This window comes from Thunnus maccoyii, chromosome 6 (assembly GCF_910596095.1).
Source record: "Thunnus maccoyii chromosome 6, fThuMac1.1, whole genome shotgun sequence".
Lineage (NCBI taxonomy): Eukaryota > Metazoa > Chordata > Actinopteri > Scombriformes > Scombridae > Thunnus > Thunnus maccoyii.
The window spans coordinates 4049065-4066998 of NC_056538.1; the positions used below are offsets into that span (position 1 = coordinate 4049065).

At 37.4% G+C, this 17934-nt stretch overlaps 1 protein-coding gene and 1 long non-coding RNA gene across 4 annotated transcripts in view; one reads left to right on the forward strand and one right to left on the reverse strand.

The window, feature by feature from the left end:
* Window positions 1–99: 99 nt before the first annotated feature.
* ubash3bb (ubiquitin associated and SH3 domain containing Bb) overlaps window positions 100–17934 on the forward strand; it is a 44081-nt gene continuing 26246 nt past the window's right edge. The window contains exon 1 of one of the 2 annotated variants that reach the window (XM_042413847.1): window positions 100–422. In XM_042413847.1, coding sequence (XP_042269781.1) covers window positions 295–422 — 128 coding nt within the window. In that variant the 5' untranslated portion in view covers window positions 100–294. The remainder of the gene's footprint in view (window positions 423–17934) is intronic. The other variant, XM_042413846.1, reaches the window with a different exon arrangement.
* On the reverse strand, window positions 10296–16904 carry LOC121898614. Of its 2 annotated transcripts, XR_006096523.1 has the most exons (5): window positions 16025–16904; window positions 15578–15637; window positions 12529–12652; window positions 11028–11054; window positions 10296–10919 (listed from the first exon to the last, which is right to left on the reverse strand). It is a non-coding gene; the product is annotated as an uncharacterized LOC121898614 (long non-coding RNA). The 2 variants fall into 2 exon arrangements; XR_006096524.1 differs by lacking the exon at window positions 11028–11054.

Sequence of the window (17934 nt, forward strand, 5' to 3'; positions counted from 1 at the left end):
TCAACCCCACAGCTACTCAAACTCGTGGAATTAACGTGTAGTTCACGCTGAATAACTTATTCTTTTCAAACCCAACATTTTCTATCCCATCCTGTAAGTGAGCCGCTCTACCAGCACATCTAATGAGCAGCTTCCTCCAGTGGGCGGAGTAGCAGGGCTGAGCCTGGCCGCGCAGCGCTGCTCTCAGCTCCGCTCCGTGTTGTTGCTCTTACCTCTCCACTCATGCGGACTCAGCTCAAGCTCATGGACTAGCCGGAGAACTGCTGGTGGACTGTATCGGGTTTGTAGCGGACCATGGCTGCCAAAGAGGACCTGTACAGTAAAATCCTCCCGCGGAGGCTCCGGCAGAACCGGTCGGGCTCTGTGAAATGTGGCTCCAACCTGGACGTGCTGTTATCCATGGGCTTCCCAAGACCAAGGGCGTGAGTAGCCTGTCCTAAACACTCTGTGTGTGTGTGTGTGTGTGTGTGTGTGTGTGTGTGTGTGTGTGTGTGTGTGTGTGTGTGTGTGTGTGTGTGTTTATGGGAGTTAACGGACGGGTCAAACGCAGCATCACCCCACACTCGCCGTTAACCAGCATCGCTTTCACTGTGCGCAGCTAGCTGGTGTTCACTGTATAACTACACACAACTGAAGAGTACAACAGAGTCAAGTATAGAGTTGAATTAAATACATTAAAACAGCAGAATAAAGCTCAGAAGTTACGAGCTGAGTGGAGCGGAATCAACGAAAAGGAACATAACAGTTTGAATCAAACACAACGCAATTACTCCGTGAATGTTATTGTTTTTCCTTTACCCCAGTTTAAAGCTCTCAGTGAAAATTGATATGTTGAAGTTTAAAAAAAAACAGTTTTGTTTGGGTTTGTTTTTTTGACTTATTTTAGTTTTACTTAAGTCTACCTTAAGTAGGAAACTTATGTCATATTTCAGCCATGCTCCTGAGGAGCTGTCATATGTAAACTATTCAGAAAACTGGAGTCAGGAGTCATGAGTGTATGTGTGTGTGTGTGTCCTTTTTGTGTGTGTGTCTGTGTGTGTTTGTGTGTGTGTGTGTGTGTGTGTGTGTGTGTGTGTGTGGTGGGGGGTCATAAGGATCACCCTCTGTCCTCTGCTGCTGCTGAATGGAGGGACTGTCTTTGACTTGGCCAGATCAGTGAGTTCACATCTGTCCATTCAGCTACAGGCTCTCACTGTAAACACAACACTACTGTATACTGAGTATCATCAGCCAGGACAGCAGCAGTGTACACACAGTTACTGATAAACACTGGATCGTTGATGGAAGGATTTACTATTTCAATATTCTGCCATTTTTGCTGATAATTTCACCTTTAAAAGAGCATTAGCTGTGTTAATAGGCCAGAGGTTTATGGTGTCATTCCTGTTCCCTAGTGAATCAGTACACACACAGTGTAATGTATTCCTGGCACTGATTATAGGTTACTGATTGAATGGACACTGGGATACTGAGTCAGCAGTGTGCAGCACGATTCCGAGGCTGCACATAGTAATAATGTACAGTAACACCAGCAATTTTAAGATATAAACATACAGTGCATGCCATTTTGAGTTTAAATGAGGTCTGATGCTATTGTTAGCCAGCAAGGCTGCACAGAGGCTGTTTTAAAGCTGCATTCATGGATTTTTGGCCACTTGGGGTTTGCGCTGTAAACATAACATTGACATATTATCACTTGATTACGGAGCCCGGGAGGGGCCATGGAGAATGGAATTCCCCCTCATGCCATTCTGTCATTCTGCAAACACCCTCACTGTAGATCGGTTGGATATAATAGGCTTTTATTTTGATCTTGGACTAAGATATGATATGTGGATATACTTGGGGTCTTGACTTTTAAGCACAACACTGTGTTATATCTGAGGTTATAATATAACAGACTTTTTCACCGTAAAACTCTTTCATGCTCCTGCTGATAAAAATTCAGCTTCAGGGCTCTACAGCACTTCATGGATATATGTGGATGCATAATAAGTGCAAAGAACATGGTCTTCTTGTGATTAAGGAGAACGTACCGCTAATCCTAACTGCCTTGGATCCAGCTTGGATCTTTCTACACAGAAGTAATGTCCTCTTCATCACTTTCTTCAAACCTCCATCTGACTGGATGCGTTTGGTGTCTACTACAAGAGGGGAGCAGACAAAATAGTTAAATCGAGAGCACGAATTATTAAAAGGAAAGCACAAATTACTTTTTTTATTCTCTGCGGCCCCTCCTGGGCTTCATACCTGATAAAGTTATTATCACAAACATTTGAACAAACAGTTGCCTATTCAAACATCTAGCAGATATGGGGCAACATGAGCATGTATTTGGAGTCCTTTCTGACCACTAGGTGAATAAGCTCTCACCTTATATCTTTGTTTTGGTCTCCACCAACTCCTGAGAAAAATATCTGGGTCTTTAGTTGCTATATTCTCCTCTATGTTCACCAGCTAACTTTGTCTGCTGTTTGGTGCTTGGTACAGGTTGCACACAGAGCTGAACACAGTTGCCTGCTGTGTCTGGGAACAAGGTTGATGAGAGTACAGTTTTGGAGCTGGGAACTAAAATATTACCTTAATTGACTGAAAAGCTTTGTAGAGATGTTGCAGAGTTCTCTGAGATCGTAACTACATGTGACTCCTTTCACATTACATAGTTAATTGATTAGCGCAGCTTTAAAGAAAGCTCGTATAGAAGAAAGGTTGTAACGTGTTATAGTGCAACTCCTGAAGAAATTAAGATTAAACTTTGATCATTTTTACCTATGCTTACATTTATAACATACGTAACATACATAATTACATAGTATAATGACATACAGTTCTGACTGTAAAATGAATGCTTTTAATTTTAATCTTCATAATATTTTGCTGAATGTATTTTTTCATAAGGATCCTTACGTTTGGTTTTTGGAGACGCTAAGTTTTATGGCGTAGATATGTACTAAGCAGCCATTTCACAGTTGAAAATGAAGTTCTCACTGTTCTGTTCTGTTCTGTTCCTGTTTCTAAATTACCACAAATATATGTTAATTTCTGTACTGCAATTTCTTATCATATATACACCAGTTTGTGTCTGACATGAGCAAATATTGGCAGGTTGGTATACTGGTGGGGCTTTAATATGTATTTTATTTATATCAGAGATCATTCGCTTTTCAAATGGTGTGGTGACTGTGGAAACTGTCACATAGTTTTCCATGAATGATGCTGTCACTGTCTGTGCTGACTGTCCACCCAGAACATTTTCTTTTTATTCTTAACAAACCTTAAACGTGAAAAACATCACTTCCTGTCTACCAAAGGATTTTCCAAGGAAAAGACCTTTTTGACACTGGCTGTTAGAAGTGCAGATGGAAAAGCTGTCGTGAGGCGTCTATGATAGAATCAGTATTGTGTCATATTAATTAGTGGAAGGAGCTAAACCTATTTTTGTCTGTATTATTTTAAGTCAGTGGGAAATCAGTACTTTTTTTTTCTGTTCGTACACTTAATGTTGGGAGTCTTTCCACCCCTTTCACCCAGACAGATGTCACACGTCAAGAGTGTGTGTGTGTGTGTGTGTGTGTTTGCGAGTGTGTATGTCAGAGGAAGTGTGCTGTGGTTTGCTGAATGGACACAGCAGATGATGATAGGCCCCCAGGCAGGCCAGCGCTGGCCTAGAACACACTCCCTCAGGGAAGCCACAACCTCTTTTATATCAGCCCATGACTGCTTGGCCCTGACACGGCCACTTATTAATTCCCTTTCTCTCTCTGTCTGTCTCGCTCCTTCTTTTTTTTTTTCTGTCTGAAGAGGTTGACCCATTAAATTTCATGACCAACTTCAGGTGTCCTGGTTCTGCTGTAATAGGATTACTTCTGTGTAGAAAGATTACATTTATCTGCTGCTAGTCAGGCCATTGTTTTTTTTAGGGGCATCCCTGTATTGCTACCAATGCTCACCCAATACAGAGTATAGCTTTATATAATAAAATTTAGTGATATCAGTAAAGGAAGGTATGATTGATAATATGGCTGTGGCATAAATATGAAATGCAGTTTGGCAAATTTAGAGCTTGCACTGTGGAAAAATATGGGTATTGAACATGAATTCTTTTTAGTATTGACCAAAATGTGTGAGTGGCATTGATTATAAAAAAGTGCCAACTGGCGAAAGTTGGCATGGAATGCTTGGTCAGGCTTTGTGACTTTTAATCAGATGTTTCCTGATCAAAACCAGGAACTTAAGTCTATATTAATTCCTGATCAGGAACCAGGAACTTAAGTCTATATTTTAATTAGGCAAAGCTCTTTATTCAACACTGAAGCATTGAGATGTTTGGCTTATTTTATTAAATGGTTAAAATAAAAATGGGTTAAAACATGAATAAAGTGTCTGCTGCACACTGAAAAACTCTAAACCAAACGTCTTGATATTCATTAAACATTTTTTTTGCAAGTGGAAGAATAAGCAAGGTGTTTTACAATTTTCTTATCAGGCTTGTTTGTTATGAAATGAACAAATCACAGGTATGATATATGATACTCAAGTCATATAATCACAAGCTCCACATACATCACATAGTATCACATTGGACACAGTCTAATTGCTTAAAATAATAGATCAAATACACAGGTAATTCAGAAGACCAAATTGGGAAAACACCGTGTTTTGAAAAAAAGTGTGAATTATTTTGAACAACCCACGGAGTCTACTCTCGAGCTACATTGTAGAATTGACTTTCCGTTCATTCAAGGTGCCTCCAATGCTTCACTTGAGACAAGCTAATGTTACTGTAAAAAAGTTACGTTTTACAAAATCAGCAAACAGCCTTACCTTTATTCACAATTTTTCCATCTATGGTGTCAAATCAAAAATGATTCTACATATTACTTTGTCAGATGGTTTGATGTCATGATTACCAGTTCAGCATGACTAACTAGTTCTCTCCATTTTACGTTAGCAAAGAGAACAACAATACTCTTGATGCTCAGGCAGACAGTGGATTGTAGGAATGGCCCAGGCTGGACAGTGCCTGTTGTTAGCTTACACTGTCAATTTTACATTTGAAACAGATATTTACACATCAAATATTACATTTTTTTCCTATGTTCCAACAGCAGTTCATATTTTGAATAAACAGTGACAGCCTCAAGTAAATATATATACTGTACGGTATAAAGAAAATTACAATGAATATAAAATTCCATCCAAAAAACACACATGTGATTAAAAAGAAGACCCTGTAGAAAACGTGATGAAGTAAGGAACCACATAGAAAAAGTTTACAATAATACATTAAAAAAATCACAAAAAGTAAATTAAACTAGGTAAGGTGGCTGCAGCGCAACAAAATGACCATAACATCATTTATTATAAACCTAAAAATGTTTTTTTCCCCTAACTCATGTAGGGACAAAAATATTGTTTTGGTATTGGTACCAAAACTCAGGTATCAAACTAGCACTTATATTAAATTTTTTTTAAAACAACACCCAGATTGGACCAATCTTTCAGACTAATATTGGTCAGGTATTTGGGTGGGAAGTCCTTAATTAAATAGAATGAAATTTAAAACGAAGAAAAAAAAAAGCTGTATTTCCACCCAGACAAGAATAAGAGAAGACTGAATAATACATGTATCTATCTTAGATGACACTTTTAATTGTATTTCTGTTAAAATGTTATTTAATTAAAAGTCAGATGTGAAACTCACAACAAATCTTATTAAATCCACCATGTTATATCAAAGGATCACAGTTAGTTGTAGTATTGATGATAAAAAAAAAAAAGAAAAGCCAAACTCCTGTTATTAACAACTGACTTTTCCATCATCTTGCAGTGAGGAAATGGCTGTGGGTCTGCTGCAAATTGACTCCAGGTTAAATCACTCCCAAAACAAAATCAATTGTACACATTATTGTTCTCTCCGGAGAGAAAAAGCTTCCAGCAAGTCACAGGGTGCATCTCTCAGACTCTGTAAATGACAGCCTTGTGCATGTCAGCTAACTCTTAATGTAATGATCAATTATACATGAAACAAGCAGAGTCATGCCTGTTTGTACAAGAATAGCCCGTACATTTTTGCATGTTGGCACAGAATGACAGGAAAGGGAGTATCATTGAGAGCTTAAGACAGAGACATTAGATACGTCATCATGAGATTTCAGAACTTGCTGAGACATATACTCAGTCTATGTGTAAAAATAATCCTGGCTAAAGTATGCTAATATCCCTCTCTTTGTACACAGAAACCTTTGGGCTTTGTGGTAGTTTTTGTGAGTCAGTTTGGTGTATGTTCCCACTCTTAAAAGCCCTGAAAACCTATCTTCTCAAACAGCTTCTTACCGTGAGTGATGGGATTCTACATGAACACATTGTTTTGTACAGAAATAAGAACAGGCTTGGTTATTTCACTTGAGAGGTGGAAGCTGTATTTCTACTGTGGATCATGATGTGAACTCATGATGTGAACCAGTGTGTTAGCGTTAGCTTAGCGGCTAAAATGCTTTAGTAACTGTTACCAGAATTTACACAATGATGCTACATCTATATGCAGTGTATAGATTATTAACATTACGTGTACTGTCTGGTGTAGTTTTTTGATGAATGTTAGTGGCAGCTAGGTAGCTAGCTGAAAAGGCTGGTGCATGTAGAGATGCACTGATACTGCCTCAAATAACTGGATCAGGTATCAGTGAAAATGGGCCAATCTGGTATCGGATATCATTATCTTAATAAATAACATCTCAGTAAATTTATATCTATCTATTTATTTGTTACATTTTGCTTTACAAAGATAGGAAAGTAATGTTTAAGTCAAACCTGATTTAGCCTTACGCATAAAAGAATGATCCCAATCTCTTTCACACAGTGACTACGTTTAAATGCACAAAATATTTCGGTTTTTGCCCTTATTCTAAAAACCACAACATTCCTACTAAGCTGTTTACATGGTTAAGGAAAATAAATATTCCACTAATATTGTATTGTATTATATTATATTTTATTTAATATATATTTTTATATTATATTTTTTAATATTATATAATATTATATTTTACATGCAGAGGGTTTTCGGAGTTTCCCTCTGCTCCAGTGGGAACGGGAATCACAAGATCTCTGCAGGTAGTGTAGTAAAACATCAGTGAGCTGCTGCCTCATATTTATAAGGGATACTGATATGACTGATATTATAAATTTATAGTTACAGGCACATCAAGTACCCAGGTTGTCCCATGATGTTTACTACACTGCTGAGTGTTTTTGGTGCATCACACTGAGACAGCTCTCCATTCTCCTCTCATTCCTCTTCTCTGTCTGCCTTCCTAGTCCAGCATATGTCATTTTACCTGTGCAGGGGCGCGTTACACAACCAGCCCGTTGTGCATCTTTATCCCAACCTTGCAAACTGTTGGCTAGTTGGTTTGTTTACAATGCACAGAACTGACCATTACTAGGCAAGGGGCTAATTGTCGCAGTTACTTTTTTATCAACTGATTGGAGTTTAAAGGAAAAGTAAATTCTAATTAAATTGTAATTCTATAACTAACATTATTATATGTTGTCAACTATATTTTTCACTTGTCTGATAATCTTTTACAACATTTTGTTCGTTTCGGGGCTCCATAGTTGAATAACTTTGCTCTAAACTGAAAAAAATGAATCAATATAAAGGAGCAAACTAAAGTTCTAAATCACTCCAAACAAGTGTCTTGATAGCACAATCTTTTTCAGATTAATCATAAATGTTCTATGTATACCTGCAAATTTTAAATGTTGCTCAGTCTTGCAGTGTGTCAGTAGATAGCATTATAGGCACTGTAGAAATAGAAAAATAAAGGACTGAAAGCTTTTCATTGCTTTCACCACAGTATTTCCAGTCTGCTTTTATTGTACTCACAGCTTTCCTTGTAGTGTGATGAGATAAGTATCTTGGGATATTGTTAAGTCTGAGCATAACAATTAAAGTTAGTTTTATGCGTTTGAAACTGTCGTCTTTTCTTGTTCCCCCACTAGAGAAGACAATATCGAACACGTTTCGTAACACTTCACAAAACATGCCTTATAGCACTTTTAAAGCAGTTGTACTGAGTTTCACATTGATATCCGAATGCAGTATGTAGTCACTTAAAGTTTTAGATATCTAGAGGCACGCTTTAAACCTATGTGATTCTGTATATGTAGCTTTGTTTTAGATGGACATACAACTGTTGTCAGTTTGCGAAGAAAGATTTAAGTTCTTGTGTTTCATCAAATGGACGCCCACTCACTTCCTGTGTAGATAATGTGGTTTTCATTTTACAATTGCTATACTGTCATTGTATGTCAAAATTGTATACCTTCACACCGAGAACTTGTGTATCCTCTGGGCCTCAGATGTACCGCTTAAAACACTGTGACATCCAACATATTTGCATTTACAGCACACTACACTTTCTCAATGCTGATTTAGAGGGTTTTTCTCTGCCACTTCACAACAGCTGTCAACATAGGAAATGTATTTTCTGTAGCTCAGCTCAAGGGTTGCATATGTGCTGATTCGAAGGAGGGAAGGAAAACGTCTACATACAGTACACAGGTTCAAGTTTGCCACTCCTGCAGCTACATCTGTGAGAGCTGCATATAGTATAAAGCAGCTATGGGAAGTGCTGTGGAGTTGGTAACTCTCATGAATTATTGAGTCATTCCCTTGTTTTTTTAGCCCAGTATCTTTGAAATGCAGATGGATATGAGCTTATTGGGAAGGTTTTCTTCTAAGCTGCCTTTACAAATCGCTTCCAGCTCTTTGGGACTACTTGAAGATGATTGTAAAATCAAAGCAATATACCTATGATTACATTTGATGTGCCATGCCTGCTTCAATAGGAAGGCTCTAACAAGGTCATATAGATGTCATTAGTCTCCTTCCTGAAATAGGAGAGGTGCATCACTGTCTAGATATAGCTGCCGTTGTTCACTGGTGCACTTCCACTGCAGCTTGGTGATCATATCGTGGTTCATTTGAAGCTCTGTCCGGAAGCAGGGAAACAGACAGTGCTATCAGATTATGAGGCCATTGTCTCCACTCAAATGTTTCACCGTGGTTGTATGAAATTCAAGGTACTGTAACTGCCGGGGTGCAGGCAGGTTTGCATTACAAATTACCTGCCAGCAAATGTCTTATTATACCTAAAAAAAAAAAAAGGATCTCAATTCTATAAGAAGAGTCGATGCTGATTTTAAATAGTGTGTTGTATTTTGTGTTTGATTCCTGGCACATGAATTCTTAGAGGTTGGTAGTGACCCACACTATTTCACAGTCATTCATTATGTGGCTCCTGGAAGCAGAAGCTGTTTGTCAATATCAGCTTGTGGCCTCGGGTACAGATGGAGAGATACTACATGAGCAGCACAAAGGTACCAGTGTACCAGTCAGTCAGCAGCAAGGTTTTAGTGGTACAGTATGGGTTTTTGAGGGTTGATGCTTATAGTTCGCTAGGTTGCTAAGTATTGTTGCCACGTTGTTGTATAGTTGCCGGCATTTTGTGTCAGTATTTAGTATTGTGAAATCTTAAATATACATGTATTTAATCATTTCTGTATCCCCAAAATGTTATGAATAATTATACTGTATATACAGTGTTTAGTTGTGTTAAAACCTCCTGAAATAATATTTAGATCATACTGGGATACTTCTTTTGTTTACTCTTTCTGACTGTAAAGGGAAATCCACAGGGCAAAAATGTAAGAACCAAGATGCTACTAACATCAAAACAGTGTCTCTTATTCAGTCAGTGTAGTGTTTCTAGAGTTAAGAGTCAGATAAACCTCATGTAAAATTTGCCTAAACTGATTAAATTGGTTATTAATGGATATTAACCCTGTATTTTTGGATCAGTCCAATTTAGCATTTTGCAAACCCTAAGACAAACCCCATGGGTCTCCATTTTCAAAGTTGCTCACAATGAAAAGAAACATGAACATGGCATTACTGAGTGTTTTACTTTTGCGCCTCAGTTTAGTGCCTAATCCAGAAAACATGACCACTGCAGTGCTGAGATATGTGGTTAAATACATGGTAACTCCACTAGCTGTGGTTATGATAGCGGAGTTGGCTGAGGCTGACTGGCTGCTGTCAGGTTTTTAATAAATGGCTGATATCAGCCACATGTATTTGTCTAACCTCAGTAAGCAGCTCCCAGGACAGCTGTCTGGCTACAGTTGCTGAGCCAGCAGCAGATTTCATTTAGGCCTAGAGGCTGCTGGGATTGACAGCTGTCCTCTGCCTCCCTCTACACACCTCCAACCACAAAACTCCTCCACCAGCCTCACACTTCTTCTTTCTACTCAGCTTAGTACTTTGATGACATGTTTATCAGAATCAATCAATCTCAAACCGTAATATTAGTAACACATGACAATTAAAAGTTACTAGAACCCAAAGGGATGTAAGGAAATCTTGGCAAGTAAACACATTTTTAGATTAATTTTATTCAAACAAAAAATAGTTGACTAAATCAGCATATTTCCCTAATAATTTCAGCATACAGTCAGATCATATTAAATTGTAAGTCAGGCAATGTGCTAATTTGTCTCTAATCATGAAAACACACAAAATGTGTTTCACAGATTGAAACTTCTGTATTTGTAAGTCCTATATATAATATTATAGTGTCAGTATGAGGTAGAATATGATATTTGTATCAGTAGAAGTGCAGCTTCTGTACATCAGTATGTACAGAATGTAGGTCTGTCAGACAAAAAGAAAAAAGACCCTGGGTTTGGTACCCGGTGGTGGTGGTGGTGGTGGTGGTCATGTGTTCCAAGAAAAACAAATGGCTGTGTTCACGGGTGGGAAGCCAGTGAGGGTTCTCGTCCTGTCACTGCTGGTATTCTTCCTGGTTGGGGGCACCTGCACAGTCGGGGTTACCCTCCAGTGAAGCTCATTGCTGGCAGGTGAAAAAAAGGTCAGGTCAACAGTAGGATTAGCTGTGACAAAAACTGCAGTGTGAGGATTTGGGAGAAAATTGGAAAGAAAACTGTAGTGTTTTGGAAACCTTTGGATAGCTGTGGTCTTTTGGAGGCTGGGACAGAGAGAGGAAAAAGCCTCGATTAGTAAGTTAGCAGCTGTACCAAAACCTTCTCTGGCTTCTATAAGGCCAGTTTAACCACATGAAACCACTGTGAAACCAACATGCATAGAACTGATTAGATAACTTTAAAGATGCACTGAAATGGAATTTAAGGGTAGTAGTAACGTTTAACCGTCAGTTTGTCAAACCGGTGTTTCTCATCACAACTGTGAGCGATACTAATATGATATCCAATAACATTTCTCTTGCCATTGGAAAAAGTGGAGGAGGACAAATAAAGGCTAACTGTTTAAAATTGACCAGCTTATTTTTCCACTGTCAATACCTTTTTTTGCTAACAAATTGTAGTTAATATAGGAAAGGGCATTTTTATTGACAGCTTCTTCATAATTTTCTTGCAAACAGTTTAATGCTATTAATATTAATTTATTATAAAGTTCATCCATGTGCCTCCGACATTATTATCTTTGTGGCATTCTTTCAGTCACAGAGGAACTGCAGTTTTTGTTTTTATGTACTGGAGGATAATATATCACCACAATATTTGTGCATGTCTCATAGTTTCAAAAAAAATTGAAAAGAGGAAGTTTTACAGGCAGGCTGCAGTGTTAAATATTCTGTTGAACAGCCCATTGTGCATTACAAATGGTATGAAAAGTAACAGGCAAGTAACAACATCTGTTATCAGTGAACTTAAAGCCAAGTAAGATCAGCCTACAATACTACATAAATGTCACTCTTAACAGTTTCAGGAGCTAAATAATGTTTGACACCTAGTTAGTGGAGTTAAGCTGTAGCTGAAATAAAGGTTCTTTCTATACGTGCAGAAAAACTGCTGTCACAAGAGTTATGCTGATATCTTTGTGACACACTGATCAGCATATCTTGTTCTTAATGGTCCGTCACAAGTTATCTGTTCAGATGTGTCTGTAAGAGCTACTTTGTCTTCATTCACATCAGAGGACACAAGTACACATTGAATAAACACAGTTGCAGTTGTTCATGAACGTATCTCATAATAAGGTATTTTTCTGATATAATGACTTTTTTTGTTACCACTGTAGTATGACATAAATTATTTAAGTAAAAGAAGAAATGTTTGTCTTTATTATAAGATGAATTGTTTGGAATGTATTCAATATAACAAGAATTAATATAGAGAAGTAATAGATGTTTTTATAATCGGTAGAAGATCCTTAGCAAGATGTGATGTATGGCAATAAAAATATTATTTCTATCCATTTTCAGCGTCTAGTCACATCTACTGGGGTTTCCCCGGATCTTAATGCAGAATAGTCTTCAACAGAGTATTTCACCCCAGGACTTGTGTTAATGCAGATTTTGGTTTCCCTCCAGCTGATCAATGACACATAACACCACCTCTAAGATCCCCTTACATTCAAACTTCTATAGACAATACTGTCTACTGTGCTCAGTAATAACAGACTCTCACTATGTCTCATACCAAGCATGAAATCACTGATTTAGCCCACAGTGTCTTCTCTTCAGGCTTTGCTTGGATCTTCTTCTCGTATATGTGAGTTAGTTGTAATGAAAACAGCTCAGATGAGTTTAGTTGTCGTGTTGTACTGTAAAAATGAGGAAAAAAAGTGTAATTATTATTAAAAAAATCATGTCAAATGTCATAAGAATTACAGAAATACACTGTTGTAGATAAGAGTGGGGCAGTTGTGTTGCTATGTGGAATCTCTCAAACTCTAGTCTGTATTGTATTGCTAAATTAGACAAAGGTTAAACTGGTCACAGTTCATATCAAGTTGACTCTATCAGTTGCTCTTTTGGCCACAATGATTTTAGCAGCTGCTGCCCAATTCAGTGGCCTTCTATTAAAGACCATAGTATTGTTATTTATTTGCACTCTTGAATTATTGCAATAGAAGTGTCAGTAGATGGTGAGGTCTTGTTCCTGTTGTGCTGAATGGGTCTTAACAGAGACTTTGTTGTATCTGTTCCCTAATGTGATTAGGTTGATGCTCTTCCTCCTTTCAGGGAAAACTTCCCAACAGGAAGAAGGATCATATTACCATCTCATATAATGATTATTTAACATTTTGATCACATGATTTATACCTTTTTAACGCAACATATTGTAGCAAAAAGGGGAATCATTTAGACACCCTCTGTCAACAGATGTAAAGTTCATAAAATGATGATGAAACGTGACTTTGTGAATTCTCTAATAGCTGTTTGAGTCCAGCTGAACATGTGAAGATCGAATAAAAGGTGAATATTACTGCCTCTCACAAGCAATATGATTTAATGTGGCAAACCTGTGCAACATTGTCTGACTTTAACAACAGACTAAAGGAGATTTCTTCCTTGTGTGGCTAACCTGGTGTTCTAGCACACACTGAGATTACACATGAACATTTGGCATTTACCTCCTTCAGGTAAATAAATAACTAATTCCAAACATTTGCTTACTGTGAAAGTAGACAGCAGTCACCGCCTTTGTTTGCATGCATTTATCACAGAAACTGGCTGCCAACAAGCGTTGCTCTTGATTCAGTTTGGCTTAACGTCACCACGGGAGACTATTGAAGGACTGTTATGTGACCGACGGGGATGTCCAAGCTAGCAACACTGCTAGTGTGCTAATCTGCTAGCATGTATACTGCCAGTTGACCACTATTGGCTGTTGTTTTAGGAGTTTTTATTTTAAAAATGTTACAATGGATATATTTTGGTGGGTAATGATTTAAAATTATGACATTTAAAATGATGCTTGTTCTCTCTTTACGACAATAGCAGTCTTTGTCTTTTGCTAGTACACAGACACAGAACATTAAAAGATATGAGATAAAATTCTGTGATAATTCTACTGAAATACAGAAATTAGAAAAGTAGCTTGTGTGTTGAAGGGATCTTTAACTGGGATTTTCAAAATCTGATGAACTAGAAGCCATGTTAGCATGAATGTTCATGTGGTTGAATGTGGTTTGCTACTATAGCGCGACTGATACAGGACTTTTGAGGCTGAAATGGATATTGATATTTGGGGGTTTAAAAAATTCTTAAAATGATATATTGACTGATATGAATTTCCTTCACACAACCCATAACACAAATAAACATTTCTCATTCAGTTCCCTTAATTTGTGTTTCTAATAATTGTGACCAAGAAATGAGCATCACTACTCTTCAATGGACAAACTATAGAACAGTGACACTGTTTCAAAACATAACTTAAGCATTTCTGTACTTCAATTTCTTGTCATTTATCGGCTGACATGTACTGATGTATCTGCAATGAGATAATATCAGGTGATATATCAGTACGGCTGATTTATGTGTTGGACTCTACTTGCTACTCGTCTTTATTTAGTTTGTTTCTCTCATAATCAAAGTTTTTACAGTTTTGCATTGATTACATTTGAATCACAGTGATGATACTTCTTTGTCAAAAGATGAATAAAGATATGTATAGGGCTGCAACTAACAACTATTTTCATTATCGATTCATCTGTTGATTATTTTCTCAATTAATCAATTACTTGTTTGGTCTATAAAATGTCAGGAAATTATGGAAAATGTCAATTACTGTTTCCCAAAGCCCAAGAAGACTACCTTAGATGTCATTTTGTCCACAACAGTCCACAACACAAAAAAAGATGCTCAGTTTACTGTCATAGAAAACTAAGCAGAAAGCAGAAAATATTCACATTTCAGAATATTTTTTGAGAGTTTAGACTTTTTTTTTCCTTAAAAAATTGCTCCAAGCAATTAATTGATAACCAAAATAGCTGCTGATTAATTCAAGAGTTGGCAACTAATCAGTTAATCGTTGCAGCTCTAGAAATATGGCAGGTTGATTAACAAACTCTACTGCCATACGCAAGGACTGAAGTTATATCACATGTGACTCTCACCATAAACAAGACAACAGTATGAAAGCTATTGAATGAGTACTGTTGTTTTTCTTGTCATTGACTTTGTCTTTAAACCGCTCAGACTCAGTTGGGACTTGACCTGGGTTGTCTTGACTACAGCCCTGAGTAGGATCTTATATAACTTAAATATGTATGTGCAGTATATAACCTTTTATTCAAAATTGCTCATCAGTAATTCAGTCATGTCCAGGTGTGATATGATGGGTATGATGCACTTTATTAAATATTTATTGTAGAATTCTGTCTATGGTAACACCCAATGATGTGTAACACATCTTTCCACCCTGACATTCACAAAACAGCAGCTCTCTGCAGCTGCAGTCCAGTTCTCTCCAGAAAATATCAATATCAGCCTTCACACCATCATTATTCAGACTGTGTCCCTACTCATGAAACAACTCTCCATGCTCTCATATTTAAAACATTATTTTCTCTTTCTCAATTTTGTAAAGTTGTACTGTGGAAGCTGAAATTCTTGAAGCCTGCAGCTGCCTGGTGGGCAGTGAGCAGACTCTGCATCTGAGTGAAATCACACTTTTGAGTGTTTTGTTTTTTTTTTTTTTTTGTCTTTTACTGCACTGTAGAGTCTGTTTAGCCACATACTGGAAAAGAGGAATGTGTCCTTGTCCTGTGGTCCTTCTGTCAGGGGGCCTCTCTCTCCCTCTGTAACACACACACACACACACACACACACACATACACGACTAATCTGTGAACACAGTTGCTGTTTTTATTTGAGTTTTTGTAAAAGAGGGCACTACGGGGTTGAAAGGATCAGAAACTTAAGTAGATTTGATGTGGCATTTAATCCCATGCCCAATTTGATGTGGACTGTGTGTGTGTGTGTGTGTGTGTGTTTGTGCACACATGTGTGTGTGTTCATTCACATATTTCAGTCTGTGGGTGGCTGTGTACTAATATGCTCAGTACTACACCATTTGCATGTGCATGTGTTCATGTGTCATCTTCTGTTGGGGCTTTTACACGTGTTTGTGTATGTGTATGTATGTATGTGTTCAGTGATGACTGAGCCATCTGTGCCTGTACTACCTTTGCCAATACAGTGACTGGACTGGCTCCAGCAGCCAGCATCGTCCAGCTCCTGCCGTCTGCCCTCACATTCACTTCACTGAGAAACGACAGGAAGCTCCTCCATCTTGGACAAGCTCTGTGCTGTGTACTCCCTCCCACTGCGCTCCAATAATCCTGCTGGATGATTGGATTGAAATGACTGGAGAGGAAAATAGATTTGATGAGACGTTTAATTACAGGCCTGATTGGATGTTGATGCTTCTGGTGTTAAGGAGTGTTTTGCATAACCAGACAGTAAATGCTGGTTGTACTCTGCAATATTTTGGGCCATGACAATTTATTTTCTCATTATGGTGAATCTTTATATGTTCCTTCTGCTTTTCTGTAGAAAGCACACAACATGGCCAGATACAGCAAGTGTTAAGAAGACATAGCGAGTATCTGCTGTTTCCTGAGACTCAGGATAACTGAGCTGATAGGAAGATAAAACAGCTCCTACGTGACTGCAGTTCAATTCTAATGTTACATGATATCTCATCTAGCTGCATGTAAAGCAGAGTGTCGTTTCTTGACAGGAAAACCAGCTCAGCCTTTCATGGAGAGGAACTCATGCATTCTCAGTCAGACCATTAGGCACAGCATTAATATTGGGAGATTATAACACAATAAGTGCTTCACAGCTAGAGAATGAGTGATCCTTTCCTATTAGGTATCCAATAATGTGCAAAAGATATTGATCAATTTCAATTCTACTCATGTCCTGTAGGAAACTATAGTTTAAAAACTAGAACAGACTATACCTCTATTAAGTTCTTTAATCTGAATGGTTTCCACATAAGGCTACAACTAACAATGCTTTTTCATTATCAATTAATATATCAAATTTTTGTTTGATTCATCAGTCAATAAAATGTAAGAATATTGTAATATTGTTTGACGTTTTTATTTTTTAAATGCTTAAATGACTAATTGATGATCAAAAATGTTTATTTAATTTTAATTTTAGGTGGATTGACTAATTGATCCCAGTTCCCAGTGATTTGGAACAGACTGATACTCATGCACATAAGAATGCATTAATTAGTTTTTTGTAAGTGTTGTTTGGAAGGTACTGAGTAATAGGCAGAAAGTGTCTGAATTCCCAGACATACCAGCTAGGGCTGCAACTAACGATTGTTTTCATTATCAGTGAATCTGTTCATCATTTAATCTATAAAATGTCAGAAAATGATGAATAATGTTCCAATATGACGTCCTCAAATGTCTTGTTTTGTCCACAACCCGAAGATATTCAGTTTATTATCATTGAAGACTAAAGAAACCAGTAAATATTTACATCTGACAAGCTGGAACCAGAGTACTTTGGCAAGTTTATCTTTAAAAATGACTCATAAAAAGAAACATGACATTAATGTGACTGGAATGCAATATGCTGCTTCTTCTTAACATAATCTGTGTTATCATTGTCCCTGGTTCAGTATTTCCTCTATTCTAAGTAATGAAAATGTGAAGTATTTTTTATATGTTATGATACTGTACAAGATGAAATTGTATCCACCAGGCTTGAAAAAGCATTTTTTATTAGGATTCAGAAGGGACCAATGACCAAGAAACAACAAATCATCTGTAATTTATGCACAACAGCACGTTTTCTTATTATTCACAGTCTCCCAATGAGAAATACTGTAACAAATAATGAGTATAAATCTAAAACATGAATTTGCGTACTATGTGTAAAGAACATTTAATACTGTGTATCCCTTTGGAAAAAAATCTGAATCTTATTTTTAGTTGCTAAACTGAAGGATGTTGTTTGTATTATGGGTTTTTCTCTTGTCAGTCAAATGAGCTAATACACCAACTGTAAATTGCAAATAATTTGTTAAAGTGTTGTTCGTGTAATAATCTGGTGAGGTGTCACATCTTTT